Source organism: Pelmatolapia mariae, linkage group LG15 (genome assembly GCF_036321145.2).
Source record: "Pelmatolapia mariae isolate MD_Pm_ZW linkage group LG15, Pm_UMD_F_2, whole genome shotgun sequence".
Lineage (NCBI taxonomy): Eukaryota > Metazoa > Chordata > Actinopteri > Cichliformes > Cichlidae > Pelmatolapia > Pelmatolapia mariae.
The window spans coordinates 5627579-5647695 of NC_086240.1; the positions used below are offsets into that span (position 1 = coordinate 5627579).

A 20117-nucleotide genomic window follows, 5' to 3' on the forward strand; every position below is an offset into this window, starting at 1 on the left:
ATTTAAACTACAGGTAAAAAATAAAATTATTCGAAAACACAAAAAATATAGAGGTATAATTTCTTTTTTTTTTTCTGAAAAATGTTACCCAGTATGTTCTCCCCCTTTAGATGCCTGAGAGCTCTGCACACATTATGGAGGAGGAGGTGGAGACCTTTGCCTTCCAGGCTGAAATTGCTCAGCTGATGTCCCTTATTATCAACACTTTCTACTCAAATAAAGAGATCTTCCTTAGGGAGCTCATCTCCAACTCCTCAGATGTAAGGGAAATAAACACTTCAGCATCATGTTTTCCTTTTTTTTTTATGTAAAACAAGCCCTTATATTTTTTTGCCAAAAAAAAAGTATTTTAATTGAGTTATCTATTCTCGGCAGGCCTTGGATAAAATCAGATATGAAAGCTTGACGGATCCCACCAAACTTGAGTCCTGCAAGGACCTGAAGATTGAAATCAGGCCTGATCTGCACGCTCGCACCCTGACCATCCTTGACACAGGTATCGGCATGACCAAAGCTGACCTGATCAACAACCTGGGCACAATTGCAAAGTCCGGCACCAAGGCTTTCATGGAGGCTCTGCAGGCTGGAGCTGATATCTCCATGATCGGCCAGTTTGGTGTGGGTTTTTACTCTGCCTACCTAGTAGCCGAGAAGGTGACAGTCATTACCAAGCACAACGATGACGAGCAGTATATGTGGGAGTCTGCAGCTGGAGGCTCATTCACAGTCAGGCCTGATACAGGTATGTCTTAGTCCCCTCATTTACAGAACAATTGAATCAGTCATTTGACCCTGTCTGCCACGGTTCTAATTTTGTTGTTGATTTTAGGAGAGCCAATTGGCAGAGGCACAAAAGTGATCCTTCACCTCAAAGAAGACCAGACAGAGTACTGCGAGGAGAAGCGCGTCAAAGAAGTTGTGAAGAAGCACTCACAGTTCATTGGCTATCCCATCACACTTTTTGTAAGTTTTTAATTACACAGTAAGAACAATTATTCAATCAATACTTGATAATAACCACACATTGGCTGTGATAATGGTATGGCAAAGCAAAATTTAAATATGCCTTTGCATATTTAAGGTGGAGAAGACAAGAGAGAAGGAAGTAGACCTGGAGGAGGGAGAAAAGGAAGAGGAGGTTGAGAAGGAGGCTGCTGAGGACAAGGACAAACCTAAGATTGAGGACGTTGGCTCTGATGAGGATGAAGATACAAAGGATGGCAAGAACAAGAGGAAGAAGAAGGTCAAGGAGAAGTACATTGATGCCCAGGAGCTCAACAAGACCAAGCCTATCTGGACCCGTAACCCTGACGACATCACCAATGAAGAGTATGGCGAGTTCTACAAGAGTCTTACCAATGACTGGGAGGACCACCTGGCTGTGAAGGTAAGCTAAATCTTCTTGTGATGATCATTCTAAAACATATTTAGCAACACCAGTTGCAATAATGTTATGCTAATTAATACATATCTACCCCCGCAGCATTTCTCAGTGGAAGGCCAGCTGGAGTTCCGCGCCTTGCTCTTTGTACCCAGAAGAGCTGCATTTGACCTCTTTGAAAACAAGAGAAAGAGAAACAACATCAAGCTTTATGTGCGCAGGGTCTTCATCATGGACAACTGTGAAGAACTGATCCCAGAATACCTCAGTAAGTAAAAATGAAGTAACACATAAATCTTGATGCATTCTCTCAAAATTCATAGTTATTAGTAATTTGGAACTCCTGGCTTTGGGTAGCTGACCAGTTTATTTTCCCTACTCAGATTTCATCAAGGGTGTGGTGGACTCTGAGGACCTGCCACTGAACATCTCCAGAGAGATGCTGCAGCAGAGCAAGATCCTGAAGGTCATCCGCAAGAACCTGGTCAAGAAGTGCCTGGAGCTTTTCTCAGAACTGGCTGAGGACAAGGACAACTACAAGAAGTTCTACGAGCAGTTCTCCAAGAACATCAAGGTAGGTTCATCCATCTGAATTTCTTCAACTCTAAAACTTCAGAAAAAATGTCTGATACCAATCAACTTGCATTGATTTTAATACCACAAAATGACACGTTGTTTTTTTATGTTTAGCTTGGAATCCATGAAGACTCCCAGAACAGGAAGAAACTGTCTGAGCTGCTCCGCTACTACACCTCAGCCTCTGGAGATGAAATGGTTTCCCTCAAGGACTATGTCTCTCGTATGAAGGATAACCAGAAGCACATCTACTACATCACTGGTAAGTTATTCAGTGTGGTTTCTTTTCCTTTGTTTTCAAGTATTCCCCAGGAGTTTAAGTTCATTAAACACCATATTGAAATAACTTTAACAGGTGAGACCAAAGACCAGGTTGCCAACTCTGCCTTTGTGGAGCGCCTTCGCAAAGCTGGCCTGGAGGTCATCTACATGATTGAGCCCATCGATGAGTACTGTGTCCAGCAGCTGAAGGAGTATGATGGCAAGAACTTGGTTTCAGTAACCAAGGAAGGCCTGGAGCTGCCTGAGGATGAGGAGGAGAAGAAGAAGCAGGAAGAGCTCAAGACTAAGTTTGAGGACCTCTGCAAGATCATGAAGGACATCCTTGACAAGAAGATTGAAAAGGTAATTTTTCTCCTTCAGAAAATGATACAGTTATTATAGTTAACATTATTAGGGATGAGAAGTTGGCTTGACTGTGTTCAAACATACTAAAAATACTGAATTTCTATCCTGACAGGTTGTAGTTTCGAACCGTTTGGTTGCTTCCCCCTGCTGCATTGTGACCAGCACCTATGGATGGACGGCAAACATGGAGAGGATCATGAAGTCTCAGGCACTGAGAGACAACTCCACCTTGGGCTACATGACTGCAAAGAAGCACCTTGAGATTAATCCCTTGCATCCAATCATTGAGACCTTGAGGGAGAAGGCAGAGGCTGACAAGAACGACAAAGCTGTGAAGGACCTGGTCATCCTCCTGTTCGAGACCGCTCTGCTCTCCTCAGGATTCACACTGGAAGACCCACAGACACATGCTAACCGCATCTACAGAATGATCAAACTTGGTCTTGGTATGTATATCTTTTCCTTCAAACATTCAGGTAGTAGTTAGGTTATTATACATTAATTGAGGAATTTATTTTTTAATGGATGTATTTCTATACACAGGAATTGATGATGATGATTCTGCAGTTGAAGACATAATTCAGCCTGCTGATGAAGATATGCCAGTCTTGGAAGGCGACGATGACACATCAAGAATGGAGGAAGTTGACTAAATTATTTACTAGACTTTTTCTGGCTTTCATTTTTATTTTTGTAATTTATGTTCCTAATTTAAATGTACATTATTTTTTAGCAGAATTTCTGTTAGTAAACAATGTGCTAGTCAGAAAAAGTTGATGGAATTAATACAGACCACAGTGGCTTTAGTTTATATTGTATCAGCCACTTATAAAACTTCTGACAATCACTAAGAGTATTATTAAGTCACTGGGGGTTTGACTTATATCTCTTTTGTAACATTTTTTTTTATGAAAAGCAATCAAATTTGTAATAAAATATATTTAAAAAATGACACCTGTCACTTTTCATTGATCTACTGCACTTTATTTTATCACTTGTTCTTGCTTCCTACAAACAATAATACTGAAAGGTGAAAAGTTGTATTAGAGAAGCGCATAATACAGCTAAGTGGCTTACATTTATCAATTACATCGTTTGATTTATCATGTATTCTGGAATTTTCAGTGAATACAGCATGGTTCATTTTAGTTTCTGCTCTCACATGCCTTCCTCATTAGGCTCAGCCTCCCCTCCCTTAATCCCGCCTCCTTCTGCCAAGAAAGTCAGAGAGGCATACACACGCACCATGATTGACAGGCCACCGGGCCAGTGAGCGGCCACCACCGAGCAGGAGGATTCCAGACGGTTCTGGAAGCTTGTGTCAGGAGGATTTCTCGAATGGTCATAGAGGGTATAAAAACCGCACCGTTACACCAGTTTCCATAGAAGCATTAGCAGTCAACGAACCTGTGAATAAGGAGCGATCTCTACACATCTTCCTCAGGAGTTTTGGGCACACTGCAAACCAAGGTAAATACATTAACAGCCTTACCACAGACATTTGGGATACGAAAATATTACACGCCCTGAAATTCAGATTTAATAGTACTAAATGTTAGCGTATTTGACATTAATTTATAAACGAAGCTGACATTTTTGTCATGTCTGGATAGAAAGTGAGGCTAAAGTGAAGAAAGGGTGAAATCTAGTTACAGCACTTGGTCTTTAAAAACTGATTAAAAAGTATTAATATCTGCTCTGAGAATATTAATGTCAGCCTCATAAACGGTAATAAGAATTTGATTCCTATTGTGCCTCATTTCAGAATTCAAACCTGCGGGACAGTAGCCACATGGCAGGATGCTTTAGTGATGCATTTGGGAGGAAGGTGTTATGTTAAGCACGGGTTTAACTGTTTGAACGCTAATCAAATTTCCCGTGCTAAGATTTCTGCAAGATTTTTTGGGCCACCTTATCCTTGTGCCAGGTTTTAATTCAGTGCAAAATCAGTAGGTACAGAGTGTGCATTCTTATAATCTCGTCAGCTGTATGAGAGGCGGAGCTTTCGATTCCTATGGAAACTGCTAGAGAGTTATTCTTGCCTCCTCGTACCTTCTAGAAACTTGCACTTCACTTGGGAAACCAGCAGGTGGACTCATTTCTGCTGATACGGATGTGCAATTCAAGCCACGTGTTAATCTCTGATTAGCCAATAACCAAGCAGAGATTAAATTCACAGTCCAAGAAGGGGAGAAAAAGGTCCTTGTACCTTTTAATATAAAATGATGAAAGTAAGCAAGAAAGAAACCCAGAAAAGTCACTATATACTACACATCTACAGAGAATTTGCTTTAGTTTGAACTGATGTTAATTCCTTAATGTAACATCGAGGCTACTTAATAAGGATAAGCTGTAACTGCAACATCTTACATAAGAAGGATTGGCAGTGTTTTTTCAAGTGTACATTGCTGGGATGCAAACGTTTAGTGTCATAAAAAGAGTATTTTATATTGTGTTCCAGTCACTTTAGTCAGTGCATTTTCTAAAAAACAATATTTGTTCTCCGTCTTCACTCAGATGCCTGAAATGCATGACCAACCAATGGAGGAGGAGGCAGAGACCTTTGCATTCCAGGCTGAGATTGCTCAGCTTATGTCCCTGATCATCAACACTTTCTATTCCAACAAAGAGATCTTCCTTAGGGAACTTATTTCCAACTCATCAGATGTAAGTTTTCAATATTAATCTGTGTTGCTATGTTTATTATTTAAAATAAAAAAGAAATTAAATTACATGCTTTTTTTCCCTTAAGAAATTGAATTATATTATTATCAATACAGAATAAATTCTGGAATTTGTTTAAACAATTAACATTATGTTTTGCTCCATCAGGCACTGGACAAAATCCGCTATGAGAGTCTCACTGATCCTTCCAAGCTGGAAACTGGCAAAGACCTCAAAATTGAGATCATTCCCAACAAAGAGGAGCGTACTCTAACCCTAGTTGACACAGGTATTGGCATGACCAAAGCCGACCTGATCAACAACTTGGGCACAATTGCAAAGTCCGGCACCAAAGCGTTCATGGAGGCTCTGCAGGCTGGAGCTGACATTTCCATGATCGGTCAGTTTGGTGTGGGTTTCTACTCTGCCTACCTAGTAGCCGAGAAGGTGACAGTCGTTACCAAGCACAACGATGACGAGCAGTACGCCTGGGAATCATCTGCTGGTGGCTCATTCACAGTTAAAGTAGACAACTGTAAGTGATATAACCCCGAATTTGAAGTGAATTATTAATTATTTAACCCGGTGGTTATAAAGTATACTGACCTATGGTCTTCCTCTACAGCTGAGCCACTGGGACGGGGAACTAAAGTGATCCTGCACCTCAAAGAAGACCAGACAGAATACCTTGAAGAGCGAAGGGTCAAAGAGATTGTTAAGAAGCACTCACAGTTCATTGGCTACCCTATTACGCTATTTGTAAGTACTTAAGGCATATTTAATGATCCCATAGATTAATTAAATTTGTAACTATTGCAGATAGCTTTTGCACTTGAGACTTCTGAGAAAGTTGCTCAATAAATCTCTGAAACACTGATATTATAAAATAGTGACTCCCTAAGGCTAAGGTGTTGGGAAATTCTTTAGTGTGTGACCAAATGTATTTTCCTTCAGGTGGAGAAAGAGAGGGACAAGGAGGTGAGTGACGACGAGGCAGAGGAGGAGAAAGAGAAGGAGGAGAAGGAGAAAGATGAGGAGAAGGATGAGGACAAACCTGAGATTGAGGATGTTGGATCAGATGAAGAACAGGACCATGACAAGTCAGACAAAAAGAAGAAGAAGAAGAAGATCAAGGAAAAGTACATTGACCAGGAAGAATTGAACAAGACCAAACCCCTGTGGACCCGGAACCCAGATGACATCACGAATGAGGAATATGGAGAGTTCTACAAGAGTCTCACCAATGACTGGGAGGACCACTTGGCTGTCAAGGTTGGGCTTTTGAGATGTTATTTTAAAAATACCTAAAAATGTAGCAGTTCTTTATAGGAGGAAAATTGTGTCTGATATAATGTAGTCCAATATATAATCACTTTATTATTTTTATTTTTTTTTGCCTAACAGCACTTCTCAGTAGAGGGTCAGCTTGAGTTCCGTGCCCTGCTCTTCGTGCCTCGCCGTGCTCCTTTCGACCTCTTTGAGAACAAGAAGAAGAAGAACAACATCAAGCTGTACGTGCGCAGAGTCTTCATCATGGACAACTGCGAGGAGCTCATCCCAGAGTATCTCAGTGAGTATTAAACTGTGGATTACAATTTCCCTAACAATAATAGAATTATCATAATGAAAATGACACAATGGAATCTTTAGAGTTTTAACAGTTTCCTTTCTGCTTCCTATCAGATTTCATCAAGGGTGTGGTGGACTCTGAGGACCTGCCACTGAACATCTCCAGAGAGATGCTGCAGCAGAGCAAGATCCTGAAGGTCATCCGCAAGAACCTGGTCAAGAAGTGCCTGGAGCTTTTCACAGAGCTGGCTGAGGACAAGGACAACTACAAGAAGTTCTACGAGCAGTTCTCCAAGAACATCAAGGTCAGTATCCACAGCCTTGACTGAGTGAGCTGCAAGGTTACCAGATCTTGTCTTTAATTCTTTTGCTTGAATAATTCAGCTCTAGCAGTATGAATATTATAAAGTAGCTTAACAACAATTGAATGCAGCCAGTGGTAGCGCCTGCATTTTTTTTGCACATTCAGCTGAATAAATCTGCACTGTTGATAACAGTTGACTGTTTTCCTTATTACAGCTTGGCATCCATGAGGACTCCCAGAACAGGAAGAAGCTTTCTGAGCTGCTGCGGTACTACACATCAGCCTCTGGAGATGAGATGGTGTCCCTGAAGGACTATGTCACACGTATGAAGGACAACCAGAAACACATCTACTACATCACTGGTGAGGACACTTTTAAAACTGCCAATCAAAAGCATGCGTTCAGCAAACAAAACTTGTCTCATGTGGGCAATATGGCATGAATGAACAACATTATCATGTCTGCATTTGAGGTGAGACCAAAGACCAGGTTGCCAACTCTGCCTTTGTGGAGCGCCTTCGCAAAGCTGGCCTGGAGGTCATCTACATGATTGAGCCCATCGATGAGTACTGTGTCCAGCAGCTGAAGGAGTTTGAGGGCAAGAACTTGGTTTCAGTAACCAAGGAAGGCCTGGAGCTGCCTGAGGATGAGGAGGAGAAGAAGAAGCAGGAGGAGAAGAAATCTCAGTTTGAGAACCTATGCAAAATCATGAAGGATATCTTGGAGAAGAAGGTTGAAAAGGTAAGCTGATGAAACCAAATGACAATATAACAACGGAATTTGTTTTATTGTTCAACTGATTGATACTGGTGGCGTTTGTTTTCCTCTGCAGGTCACAGTCTCCAACCGCCTAGTTTCTTCCCCTTGCTGCATTGTCACCAGCACATATGGATGGACGGCCAACATGGAGAGGATCATGAAGGCTCAGGCGCTGAGGGATAACTCCACCATGGGATACATGGCAGCAAAGAAGCACCTTGAGATCAATCCTGACCACCCAATCATGGAGACCTTGAGGCAGAAGGCAGAGGCCGATAAGAATGACAAGTCTGTGAAAGATCTGGTCATCCTTCTGTTCGAGACCGCCCTGCTCTCCTCAGGATTCACACTGGATGACCCACAGACCCACTCCAACCGCATCTACAGAATGATCAAACTAGGTCTTGGTGAGTATCTGTTAAATCTTGTATCTTTTGGTGGTATGTTTGCCAGTAAACAAGTTAACCCTGCTTTGCTGACTGATCTGCTCCTATTTTCCTTCCAGGTATTGATGAAGATGATGTGACATCTGACGATAACACTTCTGCACCCACTGAGGACATGCCCCCTCTTGAAGGGGAAGATGATGACACATCTAGGATGGAAGAGGTGGACTAATCAGCTTCCATTTACTGTTTAGATTTTAAAAAAACTAATGTTATAAAAAATTTAATGTTAAATGTTGTAAATGAGCCTGGAATGTCTGTTCCTAAACACTTTTGATGACCAACGTAACTTTATTTCCACTTGCATTGACCACATGCAGTTCAGTCATTCCTTTAGATCTTTAGAGTTTTCAGATTGTCATTTTTGTTTTTGTATTGAGTTGTATTGATGCATTTGTTCTTTTTGTATTTGACATTTTAAAGTTTGTTCTTTATTGTAAATATAACAAAACCACGATACTGTTATTTGAAACGGTGCAAAAACCATTAATAAAGGTTTACCATGTTAAGCTATTTGGTCATTGTTACTGATGAGTGAACACAAGTCTCGTGTTTTATGTATAGGATGCTGCATTTTTAGATTGGACAGGTGGGTTAACCTGTCCACTCTATATATATTTTATTTTTTTCATGAGAAAATCAATGAAACTATTAGTGTTCACTTGTAGTCGAAGAACTGCTTTAGACTTTGTTCTCAACAAGTAGAAAGCTATGTCAAAAGGGTTTCTTGATTCAGCTGAAATGAAGTACAAACATTATTTTAGAACCTTTTTTCTCACCAGGATTTTTTAAAGACATTCTTTATCCATCATTTGACAGAAATTTGTATCTTGATAAATATAAAGTGATGATGTGACGTTGTAATTTCCATGTTTGAAGTATACTGTTTTCATTTACAACCAGTGAAGTCAACACTGTTTATGAATCATAAGCTACCAAACCAATGCTTGCTTAAACATAGAGTGAAGGAAAGAACCACCCCTTTTTTCTTTGCTTCATATGAATGAAGCATTGCCTTTGGGCAGATTGTTTGCCCTCCAGTTGCCTTTCTAGTTTCTCCATGGAAAAAGCAAAAAATCTTGTGTAATAAAAAGCAAAATGCTTGAGGGGAAGTCAAGAAATAGCAGATAAGTCTGATAATTATGCCTTTATTGGGAACACTGTTGAATTTATTACAAATAGCTTATCATGTGTAAAAAAAAAATAAATAAAAAAAAATTGAAAGAAAGACAAACGGGGAAAAGCCAAAAGAACTCGAGGCTTCTTTTTTGGCTTTAATTTGGGAATTTGTTCATTTTTACGTAACCTCACTGAAGTCTTTTCCACAGTACTGATATTTCTTGCCAGACTGAAGCTACAAGGATATAGATGTTTGTGTTGAAAAAGTAAAAGTGGACAGAGAAACTCCTAAAGAGGAAGGAAAGGCTTCTATAATACATCATTGCTGTAGGTCTGAATGTTGTCTGTGACAGATTCATCCGAAAATAACTTCCTTTTTTTCGTCTCCTCTTCTACTTTTCTGCTTCTTATCTATCTTTAAGCTTCTTCTAAGATACAAATGATCAAATTAAAGCTTACCCATTTTGTTATTTGCGGAAAGGCACATGTTTAACTCATAAGTCTGTCAAGGTTCTCAGTCATCCAGGTCATTGTAGTCAAAGGAGCTTGGAAAGAAAAGCGTCTGGACTTCTTTAGGTTGCTTGAAGACGTTTCACTTCTCATCCGAGAAGCTTCTTCAGTTCTAGGGTAAAATGGTGGAGAATCCCAGATTTAAACCTGGGACTCCACCATTTCTCGGATGAGAAGTGAAACATCTTCAAGCAACCTAAAGAAGTCCAGACGCTTTTCTTTCCAAGCTCCTTAGACTTTAACTCATAAGCTTAAACACCGATTTAGATATTTTCATGCATTCCTCTCTGCTTTTATCCTATATGTCTAAGTCATTTTAGACGTGTGGGTTCCTGTTAACCACCAGTAGATGGCAGTCGTTATGCATTCAAAGAAGGTTCTACCAAGATGTTCAAATATTCTAGAAAGCTCTGGCCTAGGGGTCTCAACCAGCTGAAAGAAGAAGGTAGGTAAAAACGGAAAATTATGACCGCTGGGGCGATCGTGGCTCAAGAGTTGGCAGTTTGTCTTGTAATCGGAAGGTTGCCGGTTCGAGCCCCGGCTCCGACAATCTCTGTCGTTGTGACCTTGGGCAAGACACTTCACCCGTTGCCTACTGGTGGTGGTCAGAGGGCCTGGTGGCAGAGCCTCACCTCTGTCAGTGCGCCCCAGAGCAGCTGTGGCTACAATGTAGCTTGCCATCACCAGTGTGTGAATGACTGAATGTAGTGTAAAGCGCTTTGGGATCCTTAGGGACTAAGTAAATACAGGCCATTTACCACTGGTTTTACAGGTGCGTGAATATATGTAGCCAAAAATATGAAGATGGTTCAGCCTGGTATAAAATGTTATAATTTGTTTTCACCATCCGAGTCTACCCAAAGTTCTGCAGTATATAATACTAATACTTCTACTGCTACTACTATAATTATAATAATAACAACTTTATTTATATAGGATTTTTTAAATCTAGTAACAAATTGCTTCACAGTTTGGATAAAATCACTCATTAAAGAGAATTCTACATATTCAAACACATGGTTATGCATACATTCCTGCACTACACTCACACACACGCATTAGAAGAACAAGAGCCAAAAACACTGGGAGAAACATTAAGGAAATGCAAACCTATGGAGACGAGTTTTGAGCAGATTCGCTCCTGAAACTATGGTATGTGCCAGGATTGTGATGCTCAAAGATTTTAGAGGAAAAATTGAATGAAAAAGAATAAGTAAAATAAAAACTGTACCTGAACATGTATCTGTAATGAAAAAATATATTTACACTGCCAACTCATTATGAGGGGGTCATGTGGGAAGCACTGATTGATTTTCCATGGAATGACCATAGGAAGTATGCTGTCGATGGCTGTAATCCAAAGTATCGGGAGCCTGCAATCCCATGTGTTGCTGTCCTGTCACCGGCAGGGTGCGCTCTCGGTGCCTTTACGCTGGCCATCGTTAGCGTGACGCGCCAGAGTCAGCTGACTGACACAGCCAATCACAGCGTAAGGGCAGACTGAACCGCCTTGCAGTGTGCTGTCCTGAGAGTTGTCAAGGTTTTGGTTGTGGAGTATCCGTGAGCGGAGCAAGGGCGGTTACGCTTGTACAATGCCGAATAAAACGAAAAAAGATAAGGTGAGTTAGACAAAAGCTAGCAGGTCGTGTCGATAGTGAATAAACTTTGCACGAGTTACATTTCATTGAATTTATTGATAATGTGCCGGGTGCATAATACGACATTTTGCTACCAGCGCAGTGTCCCATCACACAAACGTTAGCCAGCCTGCAATCATTACCTGCTAGCCCTATCCTGCCGTCATGTTAGCGCTTGGCACGTTGTGCAGTGTTATGTAAATAGAGCACCATTATCTTAAAGTGATACTTACATTGCACGTGTGTGTTATTTTGGTGTAAATTTAAGGACTTTTAGAAGCTGAAACCTCGGGTCGTGTAACGTGAGCTAGCTAACAGCAGACTTTACAGTGTGGTTAAACAGGAGTGCGAGACTGGGTGGGCAGGCATGCTATATTTAGCTTGGATTTGTGCAAGGCGGCATTCACCGATTGCATTCACCTGATGTTGTCAACCAATATAAACTTCACTTAATTAAATCAAGTTTTTAATCTTTTGATTGAAAATGTTTTTGCAGGAGTCTCCCAAGTCTGGCAAAGTGGGGAAGAGTGGAGGACAGGAGAATTCAGAACATGAGGTATTCTAACAAGGAAAACCACTCTAAGAACATGCACTGATAACTTTATTTTTATTTAAAATGCATTTAACCCTCAAATTGGGACTTTTGAGATGTCAGATCTCGTTTGTGATAGTCCCCTGCCCAAGAGAACAACTCAAATAGAATGAACATATACATTACCAAAGACCCTAAACGCAGAGCGATATATAACATTAGATTAGATAAAGAAAATAGAAACTTATAAATGATATATTAAAAGCTAAACAAGCAGTTAAAAAAACCAACACACCCTAGACTCATCACAGATCAAACAGGGACTGCAAGGGTTGGGGATAACCTTTTCAACTTGATGTAATTACCTCCAAGTCATTTAAAATTAAATGGAATTTAGTGACGCCAGCTTTGCAAGAGGAGTATTACATTATAATTGAATTACTACTGCATGATAGTGGTCTCGGTGATTCTGCTTGCAATAGAAATGAACGTACATGCTGAGCTTATTTTTTTCAAGTTAAAAAAAATGAACAGGGACATGATAAAGCTCATCAAGTTTAATTGTTTATATCTAGTTTATTGTCTTGTTATCAATTCAGTGTTTTGCAGATTACAATTTATAATATTGCTCCTGAAGTGCCAATTCAGAATACTTAAATGCATCACAAAGGCCTCCACAAACCATGATGCCTATGTTATATACTTGTGGAGAAATTGTATATTTTTCACTTGACAGCAAGTACTCATGCAAAAGGACAGGAAGCCTCCTGTGGAGTGGAACAAGAAAAGCTTATTCTGTTTTAGGTCTCATGATTCTTTGAACTCATCAGGGGAAAATTCTTCTTTGTGACCAAGTTTGCTATAGCTAACTTGGTCACAACTAACTAATGATGGATATGAGTCACATGAACGCCATAGTGAAATATGGGAGTATGGACTACTTGTGTTGGCCATCTCAATTTGAAAATCTCAGTCCATCACAACTGTGGACTTACTGTAATATTGGAAAAACATGAACTTTCTGTCATTTAATTGTTTATCTCTTAGTTAATGGCTTTGTAGGAGTATGAATGGGAGTAGGGGTGATTTATCAATAGGAATCTACAAACTCCTTCATATTTTCTAAAGCTGTCTGGCGTGCAGGATTGGAGTCTTTGCCAGGCTCATTCTGGTCCCTGGGCCTTACATTTGACCTCCCTGTACTAATAAAACTAGTAAAATGGGACTAATGACTGAACTTTAAAATCATAATCTCATAGCCTCATAGCCTTGGATCTTTAGTGGACCAGTGAGTGACTTCATGTGACTCAAGCTGCTCTCTTTTTGATGTTGATACCCTGTTGCTAAATGTGTCGTTAACACCAGTTTAGGGCATGGCTGAGTTCATCAATATTTCACCCATAATTACATGGTTGACCTGTCATACAGCGGCTTTAAGCAGAAAGCTTTACTTCAAAACACAAATTTTATTAAACATTCATGAAACTGCTGCCTCGTGATTTTTCTAAAGTAGGATAGCTATAGCTATTGCTATTCATAAACCACTTGCTGCTAATGCATTGATCTATGATGTTCAGTAATAAAATTCATTTGAAGAGTGATGTGCTGTGACTTGCTATAAAACCTTTTTGCTTACATCTGGATTAGGACGAATCTGGGAAAATGTATCTTTGGCCCTCATAAAAAAATTGTTCAACATTGAGTTAGTCCGTCTGCATTACTGGCATCTCATGTGAATCATTGCATTGTTGTTCTGCACAGTCATACACTGCTTGTAAAAATAAAATAAAATATGAGGAAATTCTGTGGCACCAGGAAGATGGCATAGTTTAAACAATGTTTAGTGTTTCCCCATATGTGCAAAAGTTCACTTCAAGCTCAGTGTGAGAGTCATTACTTTGTTCAGTTGTCATTTATGATCCGACTACATTTTCTTTTCTGCTGTTTTACTGTGTGTTTGTGGGGAGGAGCTACCCACACTGAGCAGAGAAAAGGAAGATAAGGAAGATCTGGCTTCCTTCATTCCTCAAACAACTAGAGGCTTTTTAATTTTTTTTAAAGGAAGGCAAGCATTTGAATGCAGTTATGTCGCGTGTGGAATGAGAGCTGGCAGCTGTTTGTGCCTAGAAAGCAAAAGGTAGTCCTGCTCTTGCACAGATTATAATGTTCTTAACCAGGCTGTATTCCGGTGTCACCACAGATGGACTGAGCTTAGGTGGCAAGGTCTTTTAAAGTCTGTCCAAGTACACTTGGCTCATTTTAACATTTACATATTTTTCTTTTCATCCTTTCAAGAGACCCCCCCCCCCCCCGCGTCCGACTTGCATATAAACCACAAAGGCACACATACACACAGATTACGGTCATGGCAGTTACACAAATTTTGTATTCTATACAATATGCAGCTTGAGTTTTTATAGTAGTCATTCACACTGGTTCAGTGTTGTGCCAAGAGATCAGATTCATTTTTATGAGCTTCTGGATTTGGCCCAGAGGCTGACATCCAGCATGTCACACTGACAACAAAAGGTTTTGAAGCTTATCAAATGCCTATGATTATGTTTTTACCATATTATAAAAACATGAAATGAAAACTTTAGGCCATGACTGTACAAGCTAAATCTGTGGGAAACACACTATTTTATTGCCTTGTGTTATATACACAGTCCAGTTTATTGAGTTATAAAAATCCACACTTGTCAGTTAGCAGATAATTTCATTAAGCTTTATATCCATTTCAGAGCTTTATGTAGTTACCAGTTTAATATAGTCCCTGTAACATATTATTTTCCACAATTGCGTTGTACATTTACAGTTACAATAAAGGCCTTATCTGTTCTATTTTAAAACCTGTCCCTTAATAACAGCTGGTTAACAATTGCATACATTAGTCATCCTTGCCGACCTACCGAAATATATATTTTTTTCAAGCTGAAAGTTTCAGCCTCCGCCAGCATTAGACTTGCGTGTCAGCAGCCATGTATTAGATCAGCTAGTGCACCAACCCTGTGTCAAATTAAAATCGCTGGGCTGCAAGCTGTTGTCACCGCCCCCACCCTTCCTTTTTTCCCATATGCTCTGTCAACCAGAAATGCATAACTGTAAAGGCTGTTATGTAATATATATGTAGCTTTCATTTGGCTTGTTGTCAGCAACCATAACTGACAAAGGAAAATTTAAAGCATTAAATAAGAAGAACCATAGATGACAGATGTTTTTACTTTGGCCTAATATACTTACATGAGTTAATTCAGATCTTTCCAGTACATTAATATGTAATCGAGTTCATAGCAGAGGTCAGCACAGCGGCATTTTCCACTTCACACAACAGCTTTCTAGTGGCACAGACTGATTGTCTGTCTTGTAGTGTGGCTCAGACTGTGGCCAACTTTGTCTGGGTCTTAAGCGAATTTGATAAATCTCTTGTGACTCAGACTGACACAGCTCCACAGCTGCATCAGGTGAATTAAGCTCTGTGTCATCAGGTCCACGCTGATAAATGGATCCCAGGGCTCGCAAAATCGCTAGCCCGATGTCCCGGGGCTAGCGATTTTTCCAGTCGGGCTACCAAAATCTATCTCAGCCCTGCCCTATCATAGGAAGGAAAAATATATGTCAATGCTTTTGCATTCTTTTGAAAATGTAGCTGAGTAATTATGTCATTGGCATCGATGAGCCACTGTCAATATGTGACATATTTATGGGCAGAAATCTGTGCCATCAGAAACTGAATTTGAATAAGTTAAATTTGAATTTGAATTGTAACTTGAATAAAAGCTTTTGAAAACTGAATTTGAATTAGTCTAATTTGAAATTGAATTTATGGTTTGAAAATGATCATCACTAAATTGAAATTGAATTTTATATATTGAAAATGAATTCATTTGCTTTGAAACTGCATTTTATCCTTTAAAAATTCAGCTCTCGAATAATTTCAGTTTCACTCTCACCATTCAGTTTCAGTTCTACAATTCAATTTCAGTTCCAAAATTCAGTTTTTTGGAACTTACTTCCGGTTCCGGTTCAAGAGTAAACGAGCGCAGATTAATAGAACTACGTTTTACCAGCGGGCCGAAAGTGTTACTGACGGGAATCTACAGTGTCTTGAGCTGAATTAAGACTTCAGAAGTCATTCGTCATGTCGAATGACCAGCGGATAAACTCTCAGGTTGGTAATAAATGTATTACGTGTATAAGAACAAGCGTCATGTTAACAATTGATAGCCGTACAGTAACTTTTATGCTTATTGTAGCTGTTAGCTAAAAACGCTAATTTAGCCTAGTTTGCCCTGGATTTAGCTTTGACAAACAAATATGATCGACTGTTTCTAGTAGAAATCCAAAGTTGTCATCTTGTACCCTGTCAGAGCCCTGTATGCTTGCAGAGACCCCTACAGTAAGGAAACAGGCAAAACGGCGTCCAAACCTTTGTATTTTAGCTTTATTTATGTCTCACACAGCATCCCAACTCTTTAGCTAACTTAATAACTTTAGCTAAAGTGAATAGTTAGTCTAATTCATTAGTGCAGCATTACTGGATCACCTCCGTTTGAAGTGATATGATATGTGACTATCACTGTGTTTAACTACCATAATAATTCTTAGGGTACTGAGTAGAGCAGGGCGATATGGCCAAAAATATTTATCACGATATATATTTGAAAATTTGCGATAACGATATAACTGACGATATAATTGATGCGAGACAAAATACAACTCCACAACATTACTAGCGCAAAAAGACAACCTTCCATTTATTTTCACTTAAACAAGAAGCTGGTTTTTATGTGCATTAAAGCTATATAAAAATTTAACAGTGCAAATGCAAATTCCTTGCTTGAAAGTTTAACCAAAAGGCATTTCCAGTAGAAATGGGCTGACATATCCTGAGCATAACCATGCATAACATCCACTGAAGTTAAAGAGGTGCTTTGCAACATTAAACTGGAGTGCAGTACGTATTTTTCGGACCATAAGGTGCACGGGATTATAAGGCACATTAAGCGAAACAAAGCAGTCAGATAAATCAAACTTTATTAAACTCATTCTTCTTGCTTCCTCCACTTCTGTAACATTGATTCATTAATGCTGTATTCTATCACAGCTGCTCTATTCCCATGTTGTTGCAGTATATTAATGACTAACCTCACATTGTGGATGGATTATCTCAGTTGTTCTCCTGACTGAAGTTTGGTCCGTTTACAGCATCCTGCCATGCGATTGCATTTGTCTCTAACTATCAGGAACCTTAACGTTAACTTTTATAAGTGGAAAAGTGTTAGTGTTCGTCCTCCAGCTTCACTGTTTATGTTATGCTATCATAGCTGTGTCGCTAGCGATCACGTAGCACATCATTATATACCAGCTAGCCCAACTTCAGTAACCCTACAAACGTAACTGCTGTTTAGTTTCCTGTCTTCATTTATTTTGGAAGTGATAGCAGAGCTGTACGTTTGAATTTTTTCAGAAATCTCTCAGTCAGAACATGCTATATCATGCTTAGGTAACTAGCGAAACTAGCGAGCTAACTTCCGCTAGCTTCCTGCTAACTTCTAACTCCGTTAAGTGTAATAAATTCTGTTTTCATGGATGCCTGGAAGTTAAACTTCATAGTTATACCTGGTAAAGCAGTAATGCTGATTGTTTTATTAAAGATGAAAGAATTTAGACAGTTTTTAACTCTCAGTGATGCTGCAGTGTTCGTTTGCCCTGAAGGATAAGGAGTTTAGGACCCAGATTACTCCCAGATTTAAGAGCATCTTAGTCCGACAAACACGGCAATAACGACGGCCCGCTTGCATGTTCTGCAAAAAAATGTGCTTTGTCGTGTATCTGAGGGACAAACACCAAACCAGTTCCACATCACTGAAGTTGCACCATTTTTACAAACCAATTCTGGTTCAATTCTGGTTGTTTCACTCAACAATCGGCCATGTGCGTATGAAAACAAAGGCACTGCGCATGCGCGTTTTACTCATATTCTATCGCGATATTTCATTTTCCTATCGTTGCCTAACATTATACCGGTATTACCGTGAACGGTATAATATGGCCCAGCCCTAGTACTGAGTGCATGCTTAGTTTTTTTTTTTTTTTTTAAACATACTGCTCCATTGCTATGTTTGACAGGCTGAAGTTAGAAATGTAATTATTGTCAAGAGTGAAAAAGCACTGATAGTATAATCTACAGCTGTGGCCAAACGTTTAGAGAATGAGAAGTGTTGTTTATTTACAAAGTTTGCTGCTTCAGTGATAGTTGTATATCATATTATATCACTTCAAACAGGTGATCCAGTAATGCTGCACTAATGAATTAGACTAACTATTCACTTTAGCTAAAGTTATTAAGTTAGCTAAAGAGTTGGGATGCTGTGTAAGACATAAATAAAGCTAAAATACAAAGGTTTGGACGCTGTTTTGCATGTTTCCCTACTGTAGGGGTCTCTGCAAGCATACAGGGCTCTGACAGGGTACAAGATGACAACTTTGGAATTCTACTAGAAACAGTCGATCATATTTGTTTGTCAAAGCTAAATCCAGGGCAAACTAGGCTAAATTAGCGTTTTTAGCTAACAGCTACAATAAGCATAAAAGTTACTGTACGGCTATCAATTGTTAACATGACGCTTGTTCTTATACATGTAATACATTTATTACCAACCTGAGAGTTTATCCGCTGGTCATTCGACATGACGAATGACTTCTGAAGTCTTAATTCAGCTCAAGACGCTGTAGAATCCCGTCAGTAACACTTTCGGCCCGCTGGTAAAACGTAGTTCTATTAATCTGCGCTCGTTTACTCTTGAACCGGAAGTAAGTTCCAAAAAACTGAATTTTGGAACTGAAATTGAATTGTAGAACTGAAACTGAATGGTGAGAGTGAAACTGAAATTGTTCGAGAGCTGAATTTTTAAAGGATAAAATGCAGTTTCAAAGCAAATGAATTCATTTTCAATATATAAAATTCAATTTCAATTTAGTGATGATCATTTTCAAACCATAAATTCAATTTCAAATTAGACTAATTCAAATTCAGTTTTCAAAAGCTTTTATTCAAGTTACAATTCAAATTCAAATTTAACTTATTCAAATTCAGTTTCTGATGGCACAGATTTCTGCCCATACATATTGAAATCGCGTTTGAATTTGCGCTTGTTTTTTGCTTTCACCTTGCGATCGCGCGAACGGTGTGTAGAGAGCGGCAGCACTGATTGGTGAGTGACGATTAATTGCGCACCAATTCCTCCGACATCGTCTTATCACTCGTTAGCTTACTATTCAAACGTGACAAGTGAAATCTCCCACAGCAAGCTTAAACATGTGAGAGGTTGATTGCGCAGAGAATCGCTGACCGTTATGTAAGTATGTGTGTAAAAGCAGCGGGATTTACGCAGGTATTTTAGTTCTGCTGAGCCAAATAAGACAGGTCAGGGTGAAGAAGGGGCAGCCAAAGAAAAGCCTACCACAAAACGGAAAAGTTATGACAAATCAGACTATGAGGCAAAAAGAAAGCGCAGCTTTTTTGGTTTCATGGACAAAAGAATGTCTGTGGCTGGAATATGACAAGCTAAATAATATGATGTTCTGCCCGGTGTGTTGTGAGTTTCATTCGATTTCTGAGTCGACAAGCGCCTTTGTTACTGGGACCAGTAATTTTTAAGAAAGACCCCATCAGAACCCATGAGAAATGCAAGAAATGCATTATTGCCCAGTCTGCAATATCTTTCCCAGAACAAACAGCAATTGCAAAAAACATACTAAAAATAAACCAAGCATAACAAGAAGTCCTGAAAAAGCTGTTTAGAACAGCGTACTATGTTGCAAAGAGTGAACTACCATTGGCAAAATTTAGCAGTCTTTGCAAACTTAAAAAAGCAAATGGCCTAGATCTTGGTTCCACTTACCTCTTACCCTTGACTTCAGTGGAAATTTCAGATTCAGGATCTGACACAGACTGATTCATGTTCTACACAGTTCTTGCAAGTTCATAGA

General features: G+C 39.5%; 3 protein-coding genes across 4 annotated transcripts in view; all 3 read left to right on the forward strand.

The window, feature by feature from the left end:
* The first annotated feature begins 110 nt into the window (after window positions 1–110).
* hsp90aa1.1 (heat shock protein 90, alpha (cytosolic), class A member 1, tandem duplicate 1) lies at window positions 111–3237 on the forward strand. Its single transcript, XM_063494651.1, has 10 exons — window positions 111–260; window positions 376–742; window positions 830–963; window positions 1082–1387; window positions 1484–1649; window positions 1765–1955; window positions 2072–2219; window positions 2313–2581; window positions 2697–3030; window positions 3128–3237. Exons 1-10 carry the CDS (start codon window positions 111–113, stop codon window positions 3235–3237), a joined length of 2175 nt encoding a protein of 724 aa, XP_063350721.1.
* Window positions 3238–3895: 658 nt separating this feature from the next.
* hsp90aa1.2 (heat shock protein 90, alpha (cytosolic), class A member 1, tandem duplicate 2) lies at window positions 3896–8836 on the forward strand. The gene is made up of 11 exons (XM_063494650.1): window positions 3896–4054; window positions 5102–5251; window positions 5417–5783; window positions 5874–6007; window positions 6203–6520; window positions 6653–6818; window positions 6932–7122; window positions 7337–7484; window positions 7595–7863; window positions 7955–8288; window positions 8387–8836. The coding sequence occupies exons 2-11, from the start codon at window positions 5102–5104 to the stop codon at window positions 8497–8499; spliced, it is 2190 nt and encodes a 729-aa protein (XP_063350720.1). The 5' UTR covers window positions 3896–4054; the 3' UTR covers window positions 8500–8836.
* Window positions 8837–11465: 2629 nt separating this feature from the next.
* Window positions 11466–20117, forward strand: part of ppp2r5cb (protein phosphatase 2, regulatory subunit B', gamma b) — a 34269-nt gene continuing 25617 nt past the window's right edge. For both annotated transcript variants that reach the window (XM_063494641.1, XM_063494642.1), the window contains exons 1-2: window positions 11466–11575; window positions 12090–12149. In XM_063494641.1, the coding sequence (XP_063350711.1) occupies window positions 11549–11575; window positions 12090–12149 (87 nt within the window). In that variant the 5' untranslated portion in view covers window positions 11466–11548. The remainder of the gene's footprint in view (window positions 11576–12089; window positions 12150–20117) is intronic.